The 18,642-nt window shown below is 40.8% G+C and overlaps 1 protein-coding gene across 2 annotated transcripts in view; it reads right to left on the reverse strand.

Moving 5' to 3' along the window:
* The window catches only part of ABLIM1 (actin binding LIM protein 1), a 293,279-nt gene that overhangs the window by 25,617 nt on the left and 249,020 nt on the right, over window positions 1–18,642 (reverse strand). For both annotated transcript variants that reach the window (XM_087432660.1, XM_087432658.1), the window contains 4 exons: window positions 11,644–11,721; window positions 10,772–10,927; window positions 7,738–7,773; window positions 4,961–5,090 (listed from right to left, as the gene is read on the reverse strand). In XM_087432660.1, the coding sequence (XP_087288786.1) occupies window positions 4,961–5,090; window positions 7,738–7,773; window positions 10,772–10,927; window positions 11,644–11,721 (400 nt within the window). The remainder of the gene's footprint in view (window positions 1–4,960; window positions 5,091–7,737; window positions 7,774–10,771; window positions 10,928–11,643; window positions 11,722–18,642) is intronic.

Below are 18,642 nucleotides of genomic sequence, written 5' to 3' on the forward strand. Positions count from 1 at the left end.
TGTGCTGAAATTTCAAATGCTGGAGAGGCCTTCCATGTGAATGGACATGCGTTTTTTAAAATAACTACGAAGTAATTCCTTAGAGAATAATATTTAGCCCTTCAACTATATTAGGCTTTTACAGCAATATCTTTAATATACAAATTCTCCACGATTTATTTTGTAGTTTAGCAAAAAGTTCATCTGATTTTAAAACTGAGCATATACTGTTATGCACCTTATATCTTACATCTGAAGTATATAAATTATTTAATATGAACAAATAGGCATATGTCTGATAAAAAGAAAATGAGAAAGAGACTACTAGATGTCTTTTAAATGTAAGCTCGGGGTCACGCTAACTCCTCTTGGACTAACGCTTTTAATAATTTAAACCCCTAATATTTGGCTGTGTCGAAAACTTCAAATTCAGACTAAAACCAAAAAAGAATGTATATCTACATTCTTAAGAAAGCACTATTTAGGCACATAGAGGTACTGTAATTTTTATAACTATTTGGTATTTCTATTGAAAAGTAAAAATTTGTTAATTTCGTAATTTAAATGTCTGCAAGTAGCTATTTGTCTTAGCCCCAATAAGAATGCAGTTTTCTAGGTAAAAAGAGATGGGACGTAAAAGTTTGCTTTAAAAATTATACTTCATGTATATTTATACTGAAACACACACACCTAACAGGAATGAGGGATGAGAAAGCCTGAGGTCTAGTTCAGATGCTGCCACTGCCTAGCTGCGAGCCCTTGGCCGGGTCACTTAACCACGGCCTCAGCTCTTCATATCCCCCTGGGCGTATTTCACAGGATGCTGTGAATGGGGATGGGGTGGGGGTGGGGGGGCATCACAGACAGATGTAACTGAGTGCTTACTACACACCAGGGCACTTTACTTCCCACACCACTAATGACCTAGGAGAGGTTTTATAAACGAGGTAAGGTAAGTGAGTAAGTGACACTCAAAGGTTAAGTCAACAACGCAAGGTCCCATAGCTAGCAAGTGACAGAGATAATATTCAAACCCAGGACTCCAGTGTCCATATGGGTGTTCATCTCTCCAGGAGGCTGCTCATAGACACAAGCTATTGTGAGTTTTGATATTTTGTGATGTGTTATTTGTACAAACTTCGTATAACTTGACAGGGCACATGACATTTCTTCCTACAAAAAGTATCTCTTCTGAATGATGAAACATGTAATAACCAAACAAGGCAGTTTACATTTTAATGAATTAAAAAATGTATTTTCTCTTGCATATTAGAAATAAACAAACAAAAAAATCTTAATTTGGCCAAGGGCTTCTATATTAAAGTCTCTTTAAAATACATCTCTGAAGTTTTTTCAATAATTTCTGATGGTTTTATAAACATTCTCTAAAGCATCCTCTTGACATCTAGGTAACAAAAGTTTTTTTCCCCCAAAATACTAATTAGCAGTAATAATTTTAAATAATCAGTCAAGAATTTTAGAAAATGCTGCACCTACTGAAAAATACTGATTTCTTTGCTAACAGCAAATGTTGTGTGCCTTCAATAAGCATGTCAGCAATATTATTTTTACAGCATAGAAAATGCTAAAATAGCACACATAAAATAACTGCATACTGATGAGGACAATACATCTATATTTTAGATTTAGACTCAGTTACTCAAAAATCCAAGTGAGCAAAAAGCTTGGGTAGATGGAAATGAAGGTTCAGTCAAATAGAACAATGTAAAAGCTACTCGATAGAAGCGTTAGTGATGTGAGCACTTGGAACTCAGTGTTAGAATCCTTTAGGTCTGTTTTAAGACCCATGACAACGTGTGTGTTTGCCTGTTACTCCCTCCTTCAGCTATTTTCATTAATCAATTCGGTTCAAATCAAGACTATGGAAAAAGTTAGCATCCTTCTGGGAGCTCATACTTATTTTACACTATGGCCCCTTCATGAGCCCTTCGGGGCTCTTGGCTCTCCCAACACATGGAGGGAACAGGAGCCCCGATCGAGAACTGCTATAGAAGCACAACGGAAAATGAGGAAAACAATGCGAATGCCATAAAGGGAATGGACAGAAATGTGGGGCAGGAACAGAAAACAGAAGGCAAAGCCCCTCTTCTCCATCACACAGAAATCAGGACAAGTCAAAAGAAGATTCCTTTAAGAGTTGGCTCAAGAAGAGAAATATACGTTATATTGCCATCGATCTTTTTATACTATCCAAATGTTTTAATATTGTGAAGTGGTTAAGTGGCTTATCACCATTAAGACAACTTTCGGGTATTTGTGTTCTGCTGAGCCATATCACATATCAAAACCAGGAAAATATCACAACTATATATTATATTTTGCTTTCCACACAGAGAAAAACAAAATAATAATATATATTTTTCTAAGCAGTAGATAATAAATCTTATGATCTTAAACATACTTCCTGTTTCTTCATCTAGAGCCCTTAGAAATGACATATTTCTCTTAACGAGAGATGCTATGCCAGTGCTAAGACGCTGTTGGGTGTAGTCATGACACACGCAGGCATGCTGAGAGGTCGAAAGCTTGGAGCTAACTCTTGGAGATGCACCTTATTAGCCTTCCCAGGGTGCTAATAAATCTCCACTATGCAGGGTGCTGCCTGGAGAAGCCTGCCTCTTACCTTTGATATGGGGAATGAAGTGGTGTCGGAAGGGGGAGTTGGGGCGGGAGTCGCTGTGGGTGGAGCTGAGGCTGCTGGTGCGCAGGTGGGACAAGCTCTGCACACCAGGAGACAGCAGCTCTGTGCGGCAAGGAGTCAGGGGCAGGGCAAGGCGGAGACAGAAAAGAAGAACAGAAATTAACACAGAAGCAGGGACAACGGCATCGTTCCGAGGAAAAAAAATAAAGAACGTTAACCGGGAGTCTGAAAAAGGAGGAAGGAAGAAGGGTTAAGAATGCACCTGCTAAGGGTTAGGCAAAGTGGGGAGGATTCGCAAATAGGTTCAGGTTGGTACAGAGTCACCCTCTGAGAATAAATGGCTTCAGTGAGAAGGAATGGCCACCAGGACATTCTTTGTCAGGACGATGCCAGCTACTGTTGAGCCAGTATTGGGCACACCATTTAGACTCAAAAAGAGCGGTTTTAGAAAAGCACCTGATAAAACAGAACCTTCTGCAACACATGTAAAACAAAAAAAGACAATCATTTCAAGAACCTTGAAAAGAAGCACTTATATGCAAGGGTCAGATTCTTTTGTTTAAGCTGCAAATTTCTCCCACGGGAAGTTTAATTTTATTTTGCCTACAGAGAAGGAAAACCTGTTTGTGTTCCCTGACTGGCAAAGAGCTCTTATGACCCTGAGAATCGTGTAGCGGCAGCACTGGGGAACTGGAAACTTGGTTATCTCGGAAGAAGAATTGACCATTAAAACTAAACCCAGACCCGAGGGATTTGCATCACGTCTGGCATCTAGAACTCACGGAGGAGATAATTTGAGGTTTTCTACACTGACCACAACTATGCTATCAAAACCCCATCAGCTTCACTTTAGAAGAGCAGACCTTGAAAAAATAATTGTAAATCTTAATAATTGGCATCACACATATCTGTAATACATTGTGAAGGGAGAGGAGGAGGGTCGCTTGGAATGGGGAATGTTCTAAAGGCTATGGGCATCAGAACTGTGACTGGAGCAGAAAAACTTTCCAGAGCTTAATAAGGGCACGACCTTCTAGGGAAACACGTCCCTGACTGACCACTCTCTGCCTATGCAGGGCTCTCGGGAACAATGATTTCCCTGCAATCCCACGTCACTCTGACAAGGTCATGGCTGGGGTCTCAGCGACCTTGGCATATGCCCATATGTCGGGGTGGCAGCATAAAGGATTTCTTGTCACCCAGATAGACAAGGGCTTAACTCCAGACCCAGGTCCAGGGCATGAATAAAATGAATATAGCTGTACATGAGAAAAGAAAGGAATTCATTTCCTGAAAATTCTCCTTTAACGTAACTCAACAAATACTGAGTAAATATTTATGAGCCTAGAAAAAATTACACATGATTGAAGGATCAAATAGTAAAAATTAAATCCTCTGCAAGCATTAAATCTATGGCTTTCAAGAGAAGATTGCAGCCTTTTTACATTCTGTTCATTTCCTTTGGTTTCATTTTATAAAATAAGTTAGCATACGAATGGGTTTGCTCCCATCAGCTTGTGCAGAAGCAAGAAGCTTAAAAGGAAGTTGTCATAGACGTACATCATCACCACCAAGTTTGTTTAGAAGACTAAGGTCTTCCTTTGTGAATCTATTTCTCAGGGATGCCTGGATCTGTGCTGGGATCTCCATTCTTTTCCTACTCCACATATGAGACACCTGCTAATAGTAACAGGGACTAACTTCTGCACAGACAAAAGTCAACTGAAGTCCACAATTATCTGATATTCTCTATGGCAATACATCTTTAATGTTTTTATGTTTTCCAAGTCTGATTCAAAATCTTAGGTTTGGAAGGGATCTTAAAAGTTATCAAATACAACCCTGAGGTTGTATACAATACTTCCTTCTAGAAGGTGCTTAACCAAGCACGCTTAGTAACACCATGTGCCTGGATAGGGAAGATATAATAAACTCATCAGTAAATGGCTAATACTGGATTTCAGATGATGCTGGTATGCCTAAAAAGCACATAAAAATTTCTTTTTTGGAGATCTTCATTTTAAGTCTCAAAGTGACGAGATTTTCTTCAAGTCTAAAAAAAAAAACTCCCTAGCTGCTAGTTGTTCGCTGTCAAAATGTAATTATTTAATAAATCATAATGAACATATCTATAAAATGACTCTTGTTTCAGGGAAAGATATAAAATATAGTTAGATACGAGTTTTCTTTTTTTTCTAGGAGTGGGGTAGATATATTCGGTAGCCAGATTTTTTAATACACTATCAGTGGGGAAAAAAAAAAATCACAGAGAAACACAGATTAGTATATAGAGTGAACCCTGGGAACAGCTGCCCTTACCAGGTCTGTGAAAATGCTGGGGAGAGCGGGACGTGGTTGGAGTATAGCTATGGCGGCTGTACACAGGGGAGCTGATGGAGCCCTGGCTGGTGGAGCGGTGGATCATCCGATCCCGAACATCCTGGTACCCCTGGAGACAAAGCACGAGAAAGCGTGAGCACACAATGTACATTCAGGTTATCATCAGGTTCAAGTGAAATCAAGTTCCACCAAAGTTCCCAGAACTATCATGCCCACCTGTCATGTATATCTTTTAGGGCCATATTCCTTAAATACGTATGTAAAGGAACATTCCATGGTTAATGCATTTTGTTCAAAACCCAAGTTGCGTTTACCAAAATTTTAAGATGTAAAAATTGTAAACTCTAATGTTGACAGAGCTCTGGGAAAAGAGGGAATAACTCCAATGACCACTTTTATATTGTGCTTTTCAGTTTTACAGAGTGTATTCACATCCGTTGTTTCATAAGATTTGCATAATAATGAAGGAAGAACACATGTTATTACCTCCCTTCTCCACTAATGCAGAATGTTTCAGAAGGTTCCGAACAGATAAGAGATTTGTGTGTGTGTAGCTCGTACAGGCAGAGACTGCTTCAGAACCAGCCTCCCCACTCTAATCTTACCCCTTGTGCCAACCACCAACCCATACTGTCTATAACATCGATCTGGTGACATTTTAAGTTGATTTTCTTGGAGAATAAGCTAGTGGTGGCCTCAGACTCAATAATTCTACTCCCTACTTTGGGAAACATATTTCAAAGAAATAATAAAACATGATCTTTAAACAGAAAAGTTTACTCAAAGATATTTATACTACCACCATTTATAAAGACAAAACTTTGTATTACATGCTCAACAAATTGGGGAATAACTAAGTAAATTATGGCATATCAATTCAATGGAATATAATAGTATCACTAACATGTCACCTATGTCCAAATCTAGAAAAGAATATATTAGGTATTAAGTACAAAAAAATCATACACACACAAATACAATATAATATCATTAAAAGAAATAGAAGAGTACAAGGAATGTTTTACATTTTAGGAATCTGTTGTCCTATGAAGTTTCTACTAGTGTAATAAAAACGAAAGTTGGAAAGAATGCATTAAAAATAACTAAATTAAAACCTCAGTAATCATAGCTACGTGAAATTTGAGAGCAAATGGAAAAGAAACTTTGGTTTGATGCTAGTTGGCTATAAGAATAAATTAAATAAAAACAACAGGGGGCTGGCCCCATGGTGTGGCGGTTAGGTGCACAGGTTCTGCTGCTGGTGGCCCCGGTTCGGATCCCAGGCGCGCACCGACACACCTCGTGTCAGGCCATGCTGTAGCGGCGTCCCACATAAAGTGGAGGAAGATGGGCACTGATGTTAGCCCAGGGCCAGTCTTCCTCAGCAAAAAAAAACAGGAGGATTGGCAGATGTTAGCTCAGGGCTGATCTTCCTCACAAACAACAACAACAAAACAAAAAGTCTCCATATAATGTGCTTCAACTTTGGAACTGGTCAATAACAGGATTTAATTCTTCACAACTTCAGTTGTAAATTATCAGAATACTAATAGAAATTAATTATTCATAGCACTCAGCTATGGAGTTGTTACTATCTCAAATTATAGCAATTATGTAAGATCAGTCCAGTTTTATGTCAAATATCCAGAGAGTGAGTTGACTTTAAGACAAGACTCTTGATTTTATTTTATATTTTTATTATTATTTTTCAGATGGGGGTAGACCTAACTCCTGAAGAGTTCGCTGACTAGATACACAAGGAAACGCAAACTAAGCAGCAGCATCTGCTAAATATACAATCCCTTGGATATCACTATCTGTAAAAGCTAAAACGGAAGAAAGCGCTGGGTCAGACCTTGGTGCTGGACCACACTCAGACTTGGCTCAGCCCGAGCTTGGGCCACTAGCCTCAAAGCCACCCCTCGAGGGAAAAATCATGCAGGGACAATAGAAAGTACTTCTAAGGCCTCTGGTCACCAAGTAGGTAGTCAATGAGGGGGACGGCAAAGCCAAGAAACCATTGAAACCAGGGGGGATGGTGTAAAGGAGCTGTTTCATTTTGTAGATCAGTATCACCCGCTCCCTGAAGAACCTTGACTAAAATGGTGGCGAGAGGAACTAATCTGGGGGCTGTGTCTTTAGTTCTGAATGCTGCAGAGTAGAAGAGCGTGTTCGGGTTGACACGGGACCCGTGGCTCACTGCTGTACAATCACAGATGGCTCTGTGTGAACCAGACACACAGGAGCTTCTTCCCAAGAGGACAGCCAGCCTGGTGCACTGGATAAACGCCACTGTCAGGTCTGTTTACCCTGAGAAGGGGGAGAGGATGACTGATTTCAGACTGAAAGGAGCGGCCTCCCATGAAGACGGCTCCGCTTATAGAACACACTATGACCACTCTTGGCCATTTCAGGTAAACCAGTAGGTTAGGATGCAGATCAATTAATTATGGACGAGGGGAGAGAGCCCCACGTCGGGACAAGTGGCTTCAGTCCCTCAAACCCTTTCCGACCACTTAGAGGCACAGGCTCCGATCAGCGTAAGGCTGTCTTTACCTCCCAGTCTCCATCTAAAAAGAAACTTCCCGCTGTGTCTTACAGTCACATCACACAAGTACGGAATCCTGCATCCTCCTAACCTTACACACAGTTCCTCTGCTCTTTTGTTTGCTGTCCTTTTTCCAAAATTCCACTCTAGGAAAGTTCCAAGCAGCTCCCCAAATCCACCCATTCTAATTTTCAAAACTGGAACTTACTTCTGCTGATGGAGTAGGAGACAAAGTCCTTGGAGACTAGAAGAATAAAAGAGAATTTAAATTAACTTGTTATCATTTTAATTAGAGTTGCTTATCAGAATCACCTGGAAACATTCTTCAACGGACACCTGCCAGCACCCCCTGTCCGTTCCCCATCTGATTCAGTAAGTTGAGAATAGGGCTCAGACAGCTACACACGACAAAGTTCCTAGGAGACTGTGCCCAAGACTCTGCTGAAGAACCGTGGTTTTGATAAATACGTTGTGATGCTTCAGGTGATTAAGTTAGACAAACTGGAACTATTTCCCTTCTATGTTCAAGTTATGCTCAGTTATTACAGTGTCTACCAAAATACAGAATTTTGTAAACATGGTTGTTGAGTAAATTATAACCACAGCAATAGCATAAAATAGTTTGATGACTAAAATAGGCCTGTGATGACCAGGTCTGTGGCATCCGGCCCTGGTGGCCTTGCCAACCTCACCACCATTCACATTTCGGCTTCCATCCTTCCAGGCATACAGGCTTCCTTGGGGCAATCAACAAACCAAGCCCTCTCTCACCTCAGGGCCTTTGCACTTGCTGCCCCCTCTGCCAGCAGTGCTTTGCACTCAGACACCTGCAGGACTCATGCCCCATCTTCAGTGAGCTGTCTACTCAAATGCACTACCACACAGTGCCTTCCATGACCCTCCCATTTAAAGGAGCAACCCAGCCCTGGCATGCTTTCTCCTCACTCTGCTTCATTTTCCTCACAGCATGCTCACCCTATAAAATTAGATTATATATCTGTTTGTTTATTGTCTGTCTCCCACATTACACTGCAGGCTCCATGAGGGCAAGCACCCCATTTGTTTACAATTAAGTATTCCCAGTGACTAGAGTAGCTTCTAGTACACATTAGGTACCCAACAAGTATTTGCTAAATGAATGAATGAAATGTTTAGAATAAAAATGCAAAAAGCTTTCAAATAGAAATGAAATGCAAACAAAGCACTCTGAAGAACACGGCCAGTGATGGACTTCTCAGTTTTAGAATTTGCCCCTTTCCCCAAATTTATAAGAAGCTGACGGGCTCTGTGGCACTCCAGACTTCCTCAAGCCCCATGGTCTTGTCTGCTGCAACAGCCTGTCTTGGGGGCATCTGAGCTGGGTGAAGGCTCCTTGAGGGCAGGAGCCAGGTCTGCCCCTGCTGACAGCCGGCTCCTGGGTCCACCCTACTCATGCCTTCTGAAGGCACAAATGGCTACACAGAACTTCAAGTTTACTCTTCCAGTGTTTCTAAAATGGCCATATATGGATTCTATGAAAGAAGTGTTAATAACTAAAGGAACAAATAATCAAATAGCTTGTAAAGTTTTCTAAGTTGCAAGATCTGTGTGTGGGGAACAGTGCACTAATGTCTGATTTCTGATCTAGGGGCATCTTCCCATCGAGATTCTATACCCAGGGAAACCCACAGGTCATCGTTCTGGGTTATGACGGTAACGATGCTGATTATGAGAGCAGCCAGCATTTGTGCTGAGCACTTATTCTGTGCCAGGTACTGTTCTAATCTAAACATGTCACTTAATCCTCACAGAAAACCTCTGAAGTAGGTATTATTATTATTATCTTGAGTTTACAGACAAGCAGACTGAAATATGTAATTTTCCCCAAGTCAAATGATTAGTAAATATCAGAGTCTGGTTCCAAACCCAGAAATGTTCACTTTAAAGCCCATACTCTTAAGTGCTTGATGTTTTACTGCCCAACATGGAGTTACTGGGAAACACAGAAATACATACACATTCCCCAAACCCCATAAAAACAACTCACTTCCCCCTTGCTTCTATGACTTGAACACTAGGAAATTCTCATCCACTTGCTCCAGGACCAGCCCCTGTGCACTCTGTTCTGGAACCTTCCTTGCCCTTTATCCCCTATGCAACTCTCCCAGGCCCAATGGCAGCTGAAAAGCCCAGGCCAATCAACTTGCATTTGAGAGCTGAGGCAGATGCAGTTACAGCAATGTGACCACTAGGTGGCACTATATGAAAACGCATACCACATCCTGCCCAACGGACCGTTTCAATGCAGAGCTATGTTCTGGAATAAAACCCAGATTGGACAAAAGATACATAAAAACAACAATATATATTATAATTATAAATAAATATAAACAATTATAAAACAATAAACACTACATATATCATTGAGAACAAATTAAATAGAATCACCACATTTGCGTTCTGTTTCTTCATCTAAGATCTCAAAGCATTGTGCGATGTTACAGATAGTTTACAGCGTGTTTTAACTTTGGTTGAATGGCTAATTTTGACCCACTACTTGGGTAACATCTCTCTGATTGGACTCAGTCTATAGATGATTCCAATTAGAAACATTAAAGGGGAAAAAAAATTAAGAGTGAGTTGAGTAGGCCAGGGGAACAGATCAGAGTCTCCGAGACCTGGGTAGGAGGTGACAGCAGGGAACCCCAACCCTGGGAGGGCGGGGGAAGGGGGGGACCCCAAGGGGCTGAGAGGCTGTGCTCCAGCCTCTGCATCATTAATGTTGGGAGAGCATTAACAAGCCTCAAGAGGACAGGTAAAGACAACAGTGGTAGCTGTGACTTGCCAAACATTTACCACGCGTCTGGCTCTCTGCTAATTGCTTTAATAGATTAGTTTATATAGCCTAGCTTTAACAGATAATAGATTATCTAGATATTATATAGATATTAATCTTTAATAGATACGTTTATTTAATTCTCACTAACACCCTATGAGGTAGATTCTGTTATCATCTATCTGTTTTACAGATGAGGAAACTAGGATCAGAATGGTTGTTACAAGGCCAAAGTCATACAGGCAGCACGTGGAGGGACAGTGGGACAGGTTGTTTAATACCGCAAAGCACCTGGAATGGAAGCCTGCAAATAGTAGGCAATCAAAAGGACCTTCTGATTTATTTTGACTCCAGTCAGTAGTTCTTATACATGTGACGAAAGAGAAGTAAGTCGCTGTACAACTCACAACTTCTAGGAATTTGTTACCTCTCCCAAGCTCTGCCTCTCCTGTTTGTCATCATAGCCCGAAGAGTAGAAAGGCTCATAGGAAATAAGATCTGGACGTTCGATATCATAGATTGCCTTGACCTTGGGAATGGCTGCTAAATCCTTGTAATCCAGGATTTCATTGTCCACTTTTGCCTGGCAAAGTTAAACAGAAAGAAAAATCACTCCGCAGTCTCATTTCTTCAGGAACTATCGTTAGTGCATTTCATGTCTTGCTTAAAAAGTTTTGCTTATCTTAAAAATAAACAAAACCCAAAACACTTTGCTTAGTATGGTCATACTCTGTAGAAAGTTGCTGATTTACACCATTTATTAATCATGTTTAAAAAAAAAAAAAGTCACCAAAAGCTTAGGAAAAGTCTATGTAGAATTCGTCAAGCAGAGAAGATTGTAAACCTTTAAGATAATTTCCTGAGTTTATTACAGAGAAGGAAAAGCTCAAACAAATGGTCAAAAAACCCTCCCAGATGGCTAAAAACAAGAACTACATATTTAATAAACTAAATATTTAAATATCTTTGTGGCAGAATTTAAGAATACTCAGTATCGGCATTATAAAACGTATAGTTAATCCCTAATATCTGTATGCATGTTAGCACAACAAGTCTTGAAGTCCTGCATCACATTACTGCATTTTACAGGTCATCTACTGATGGTCGCATTCACATATAAATTTAATTATCTGAAGGAAAACATGACTGAGAAGGCTGATCTACAAAAATGAAAATCGGATCTCACAACAGAAATAGAAATCCTTTTGAATTAGCTTCTATTTTGGATTACCCACTCCACTCTGACAATCCGCTACCATACCTATCCCGAAAGCACCCCTTCCAGAAGTAGATACTTACATAGATAGTGTGACCAGGGGAGCCAGGGATACTGGAGCCCGGTCTAGAATAAATGCTTTCGGAGGAAGTCCTGGTAGGCTGTAAAATAAAGAGGGACTTGTAAGATTTCAGACCATGGCTTCAGAATCCAGACTGGCCTAAATCCCTAAGTTTTACTAAAAACTAAGCTGGTTAAAAAAGGAACGATTTGTGACTTTTGGGACAAAAGGCAAACACAACCTACAAGGAAACATCAAGGAGAACTAGTTGTGCAATCCAGCCTGGAAAACGTATTTGACGGCCTTTCTTTTTACCTTCTCTTCCTTATGCCCTACAAGACCTTCCGGCTCCCCCTTCGCAAGCATTTCTCTCCATGTCCATTGCCACGATCCCGGCCCCAGTCACCGCCTCGGCTCGTCTGGACTGCTGCAATGGCCTCCTCTGTGGGTTTCCTGCCTTCACTCTTGCCCTCTTCGAATCTACTTGGTACCCAGTGGCCAGAGAGGGCGTTTAAGAACAGAATTTGGATTCTCTCTATCCTGCTTTTGGCTTCAGGGTCCACTTCGAATAAAACCACAACTCCCAGGACTTCAGGATTTTGTCCCTGCCCTCCTCTCCTACCCTGTCACCCACCACCCCCCATCACTCACGGGACGTGGTGCCCATCACTGCTTCAGGGGTCTTAGGCTTACTGCACCCTCTGCCTGAAATGCTCGGATCCCATTTTACTTGGCTGATTTTTTTTCCTCCTTTGGTCTTGGCTTAAATATCACCTCCTCAAAGACACCCTGCCTCATCTTTCAATCCAGAGTTGGTTCTCCTTGTTTTCTCTAACAAAATTTATAGTTCCGTATTTATTAGTTTCCTGGCATCATGTCTATCTCCACCAAGATCTTTAGTTATGATCTCTGCCCTCAGAGGGTTTATTTTTTCACCACCGTCTATGCCCAGTGTTTTGCACAGGTACATAGAAGACATAAATATTTGTTGAGGGAATGAGCCAGAATTTATTACTTGTAAACAAATACTCAGTTTGTGGATACTTGATTCATGTTAATGACACAATTTGAGCCTAACCACACAGAGTCACTGAAGTAAAGTTAGTGGTTGGCCGCTGGGGAAGAGAAAAGAAATGGAACTTTATAATTTATGGTTAGAGAACCCTGAGGACGAGTGGTGGTCATGGGAGTGCAAGAGAGAGGTAAAAACCAGGATTAACTGCCTCCTACCTCTGCTTGGCATATTCTGGAAAGCTCTGCAAAGAAAACAGAAGGCCTAGTCTTCTTGGAAGACTTGCTTCCTTCTGCACAGCTATTCTTGGAGAGGATAATTTATAGTTCTAAGTCGGGAATAGGACTTTTTCCTCTTCGATACTATTTCTACTGATATTCGGCACCTTGAATATGAGCGTAACTGAACCAAATGAGTTCCTCAAGACAAGGATGCTGCATCACTACGTAATTCGCATCTGAAGCAATGAAGGCCAACCTACCTGGCCAATTCGAGTCAGGCAGTGATCAGACTCACTCTAAGGGTAAGAATTAATTCACTGGGGGCCTGTGATCAATCATGCTCAGCCAGTGTCTCTGGTATCTCTGACATATGAGGGTGGCTGGGGTTGCAGAAATCACACTGTGAACAGGTGGAGGTGAGCCCGGCTCACGGCTTCTGGTCCTCCTCCCCAAGACCTGCCATGTACAAGCACTTGCCTTCTAGAATTACAATTTTCCAATCACAGGCATATCTCAATACAAGAAAATTCCTAATTCTGAGTATACCGAAAAAGAAAAGATTTACATAATAACACTACTCAAAAAGTGCAATTCCTAGATCCATTTCCCAATCAAAACACAGAAGTGACACAACCAAAGGGCAGCCCTCCTTTAAAAAGAAATGCCATCCCTTAATAAAGTTGAGCCAATAGCCACCTTGGTAAGATAATTATTAACTACAGGGAGTCCTTCAGCTTCAAGTGGCCAGGATCTAATATTTTCCAAACCCAATAAAAAATGAAGCCTAACTAATAATACAGGAACATTAGTAGCAGCTGATATTTACTGCCCACGCACTACGTGGCAGGCTCTGTGATGAGCACTTCCCAGGCGTGATCTCATTTGATCTTCTCAATAACCCCCTGAGGTAGGTTCCATTATCACCCCTATTCTACAGATGAGGGGAAAGTACACGTGCTCCAAGCTACACAGGTAGGTGAGTGTTAGGATTTGAAGCCAGACACCCTACAGGCAGAGCCCAAGCTCTTGATCCCTGCACTACATTTTTCCCCATATTTTAAGGTGAGTGTAACCATTTATTTCCCACCAACATAACTTTGGGACAAATGAGGTGAAAGGAAAAGAAAAATACATTGATCAAGTAGCAAAAAAGAGTGCCTGCTAACTGAAAATATTTTTACTGCCACCAGCAATACGAGAACCCAGTAACAGCTCCCTGTGTTGGGGTGGGGGAGGAGAGGGTGTGCTCTGGACAGCCAGACATTTGCAGCTGCCGGCGTTGCTATGACAAAGGCCTGTTTTCATGAACAAGCATCTAGGACATTGTGTGAACAGCCTGGTGCACGCTGAGCTTTGGGGTCTCTCCCATGTTACTCATCCCTATTTTTGCCAAACGTGGGTCAGGGATACTTCTTTCTTTCCTGTAATGACACACCCGAGGACGGCTCTGAAGCGTTCTGTTCTCTTGTGTACTGCGCACGCTGATAGGAAGATAACTGGAGGACAACATGAGCACATCGGGAAGGGTCTTTAATGCTCTCCTCCAGGGATGAAGAATGCCCTCGAAAGGTCTCTTGGCTGAACTAGCCTGTTTCAGTTCAGTCTCTCTCTCCCGTCCTTCTTCACTGGATTAAAGTATCCTGCGGGTTCTGTAGGCTGTCCCTGAAGAATTTATCTTGTTCATGTACACCATTAACATTGTTGGGCTAAGGGTTTTGAGTGTTATCTGGCAACATGAATTTTGTCAAGTCTCATTTGATTCTTTAAAGGTTTTCAGATCGGAATCACCTCCAATTTGCATACACCTGCCCTGGGTTCTCTGATTCCAAAATAAATATTTTAGATTTTTATAGTCAGTGTTCCAAGTCCAGTCAACGTTCACCAAATCTGCTGATGCTCTGGCTCTTCCTAGAGAGATCACTCTGCCAAGCGCATCCTTAGACTATGTAGCGCTGTTTGAGAAATGCTCAAGATGGTCTCTTGTAGATTCAGAAACGGCTCGTCCTTCACTGCATTTACCACGGTCTGCTTTGGCTTTGTTCTGACCTCCTAATCTTACTGCAAAATTTACTTTCATAGGCATCTCGTTTATGGATTGGGTTGCACTCTTGCTTGCCCATTTTCTTACAAGCGCCCTTCTTTGTTTCCCCGCCTAAAATGAAATAATGGCATAAAACGCAACTCTCTATAATATAATACAGTGGGGTTAAAAAACTGGCTTTGGAGTCAAATAACTTGGTTTAAATCCTGGCTCTACGATTTCTGTGACATTACATGAGTTTTTCTTTTTCTTTCCTTTTTCTCTTTTTTTCTTTTAACTTCCTTGAGCTTCAACTTCTCCATTTATAGAGTGGAAGAGAGGATACTAACAACACCTATTTCACGGGGATAAATGAGACAATACATATAAAGCTTCAAGCACTTTGCCTGGCACGTGGCAAGTACCCAGCACTTCAGTTAATCTCAAATGATGACGGACAGCACTGCCTCTGTTTTGCTCCTCAGGAGAGGATAGTCCTTTCCAATGCGAGCTATGTAGACCAGACTTTCCTCGAGTTCTCTACGGCTACCACACTTGGATTCCTTCCTAGCAGAACTCAGATATGTTAAGTAATTTATCACAGTACATGGGGCAGCAGTCCCACCTGAGTTGACAAATATTCTTCCCCTTCTTGAGAACTCTGAAATGATCCTGTATCCTCTCGAGACGGTGACTTCCTGCTTAGGTCTTGGCTTTAGTAATTAATGCCCTTCCGTGCTGGATGGCAAAGACCTTGCACAGGCCTGCCTTATCTGCCAAGACAGTCCCTCATTTGCTGCCTCTTGAACTGTGCTCAAGGCTTACACAGCACACATGGATTGCCTGCTTTTGGTCACAGTCTCTAATGGCTTCCAAAGTGTATTTGCTCCATCAGTAAGATTAGAAGTCTCTCTCTTACAAAGATAATAAAATCACTTTTTAAAATTGAACGGTTATTTTTGAAGTTTTAATCCTAAATATTTATAATTTTACATTTCAATTCTAAACATCTAGAATTCTAAACGTTGAATTTTAAATGAACATCTTGTTTGTTATTGAAAGAACTCTTTTTATTCTTCTAGCTGTATTTCTTCCCCTAATTAATACATAACTTGCTGAGGGCTAACATGGCTAAGACATCTTCAAAAGGCACAGAGCTGTCTTCCAACATAGCAGCTCAAATCTACTCAAATTGAAACTCCTCTAATCTCAAAAGCAACAACTTATTGACATGCTTCCCTCTTTCAAATCTCACTGACAGTTTCTTCTTTACTATTAACTCGGGCTGTAACAAAGTTTTACAGATGATCCATATTTCCATAGATGATCCTTATGCACAATTATTTAACCTAAATTACCATTTTAACCCATTCAGATATCCACATTAACAAGAGTGACCCAGTAATTATGAATTGAATTCAATAACCCAATGGATCAGCAGCCTTTGTTTCTGGAATTCTCCATGAGAGTTATGATGAACAAAATTACTCTCTTGCCTACGTTATAAATGAAGATAATTTCAAATATTTATCCCAAAGGTATGCCCACTTCTGTTCTACAGAGAAAGGACATAGGACTTATGATTAACCTGTTAAAAGCAGATGTAATTTACTTCTTTTTCTTTAAGCATCTTTTCCTTCATGTTTTGCAGAAAAAAGAGATCTTGAAAGCCCAAGTGGAAAATTCCGTTCTTTCTTTTGATGCCATCTTTGGCAGAAAAAAAAAAGGCAGTGGGAGGAGTGGAGAAGGCATGGTAGATATAGAAAGGATTATAGACTGGCTGTGAACTCTCAAAGTATTTTGCCCCAAAAATTAGGCAAACAATTTAATCCTTATTTTGGCAACCGGAGGGAAGGAGCCTTCAGCAAGAACTTTCTAGTTGGGTATGGCTGTCCTCACTCAATCTCTCATGAAGAAGGGGTCCATATGACCCACATTTATTTCCCAGAACACCTTCACATACTCACTTTTGATTTCAAAAGCTTTTTTATGATTTCAAAAAGGTTTTTTATCCACAAAAAAAAAGAGGAAAAAAAAAATCAACAGAGTGAGGTCTCACCAGAAGACTAGTGGTTTATTTTAATAAGAGAAAAAATGGCATTTGATCACTAGTAGTAGATGTTTGAAAACGCACGTCTTTTTGAAATCTTTTCAAAAAGCCCTCTAACATTTCATCTGATTTTTTCCCTATGCATTGATTTTGTCCATCTGTCCTACCAGCCAGAAGGCACCATCGCAGAATGAAAATTACACTGAAGAGATCTTTTTATGTTGCCACTTCAGCTCTCATCGTTCTTCAAATATTGACCATTAAATCACTTACCAGAGCTCTGCCTGGCAAGCAAGCAGAGAAATGACATTTTCCATTTACTTTCATTCTGGGCCACCATGTACACCTGGTCCCTTCTCAGAAGGAGAGTGCTGGAAAGCACTCTGCTGCCCCCGCCACCCCCCCACTCAGCAGGAGCAGGGATGCACAACTACGTTCATCTAATTTGTGCTCTTCCAAAGCCATGCTCTAAGGAGGGAGAGAAACTACAGGCTACTGGCAACCACATCAGGAAGATCTTAGGAACACCTATGGGACAACTACTGATGTAAGGTGACTGCCACCTTATACGAAGTGCTGCTGAGGTTGACAGTACCTGCCTTGGGTTTTTGTTGAAGATCGCTAGACAAGGTGGTGATAATAGCTGCAGAAGAAGGAATACTTTAAAAATCTGCATACATTGAATGTTCACTGCTAAGTCAAGAAAAGGTGAGATCATCTGCTTTGGAAAAAGGAACAGGTGTTTGAGAAGAAGCAGGGAGGGGCTTGCAGGCACACACTTCCTTCTCTGGAAACACTTTCCCAAATGCCATCAGCCTCTACTATGGCCAAGAGGCCTCAATGTCTTTCCAGCACACATCTTAACACCTATACATTCTGATGAATTGTAAAGACACACCAAAAAGAATAAAATATTCAAACAAAGTGAAAGCTGAGAATAGAGCAGTATGTATGGTAGCGACATTAATACAACAAAAACCACCAACATTATTTCCTTGTTCTAAACATACATATAGCCTCTAATCAGCTCCTTTTAAAAAATGTACACACAGTATTTGGTATGTTATAGGTTTGCAAGTGCATACATTATAATAGGTGAATGTTAGTTTCAAAAGAAAAAAAAAATCTCATGCCCATTTTGCATGGCAGTCCATTCATGCTTTAACCTCCAAAAGCACAGCAGAGAAGCCCCTTTTGAGAATGAAAGCAAGGGATCCACTCTGGATTATTACAAACTTGGTCCTGGGAATATCATGTGCTATGTGCTATGTAACGAATTACAACAGGAATTACAAATGCTCAGTACTGAGTTTTACCTAGAGACAAAAGTTGCTATTCATATGAAACTCTTCCAAGTAAGTAAAATCAGAATATTTTTTTCTTAGGTAATTCTATTTTCATTAATTCCTTTTCCCTGTAATTTAGCAAGAGAAAAGAAGGAACAATTTCAGAATATAAATAATAAAAGGACTTTCTTCCTATAAATTTGACTTTCCTCTACAACAAAACCAGGGTTTATTTCTGGGGCACAGAGTGCTGAAGGTTCCTGCAAGGAGAACAGTTTATCTAATAACTAAAGGTGTTTCATATTATTTGGTGAAATGAGCTGCTGTATAGGCCACAGTATTTAAAACATCAAAATATCTGTGTGACTTGAGAATTGGAGGTTTTAGGCTTCTTAAAGGTTCTCGTGAGCAGTTCCTCAACGGTCAATGGGT

The sequence above is a fragment of the Ceratotherium simum genome, chromosome 6, assembly GCF_057802395.1.
Source record: "Ceratotherium simum simum isolate JZ-2026a chromosome 6, ASM5780239v1, whole genome shotgun sequence".
Lineage (NCBI taxonomy): Eukaryota > Metazoa > Chordata > Mammalia > Perissodactyla > Rhinocerotidae > Ceratotherium > Ceratotherium simum.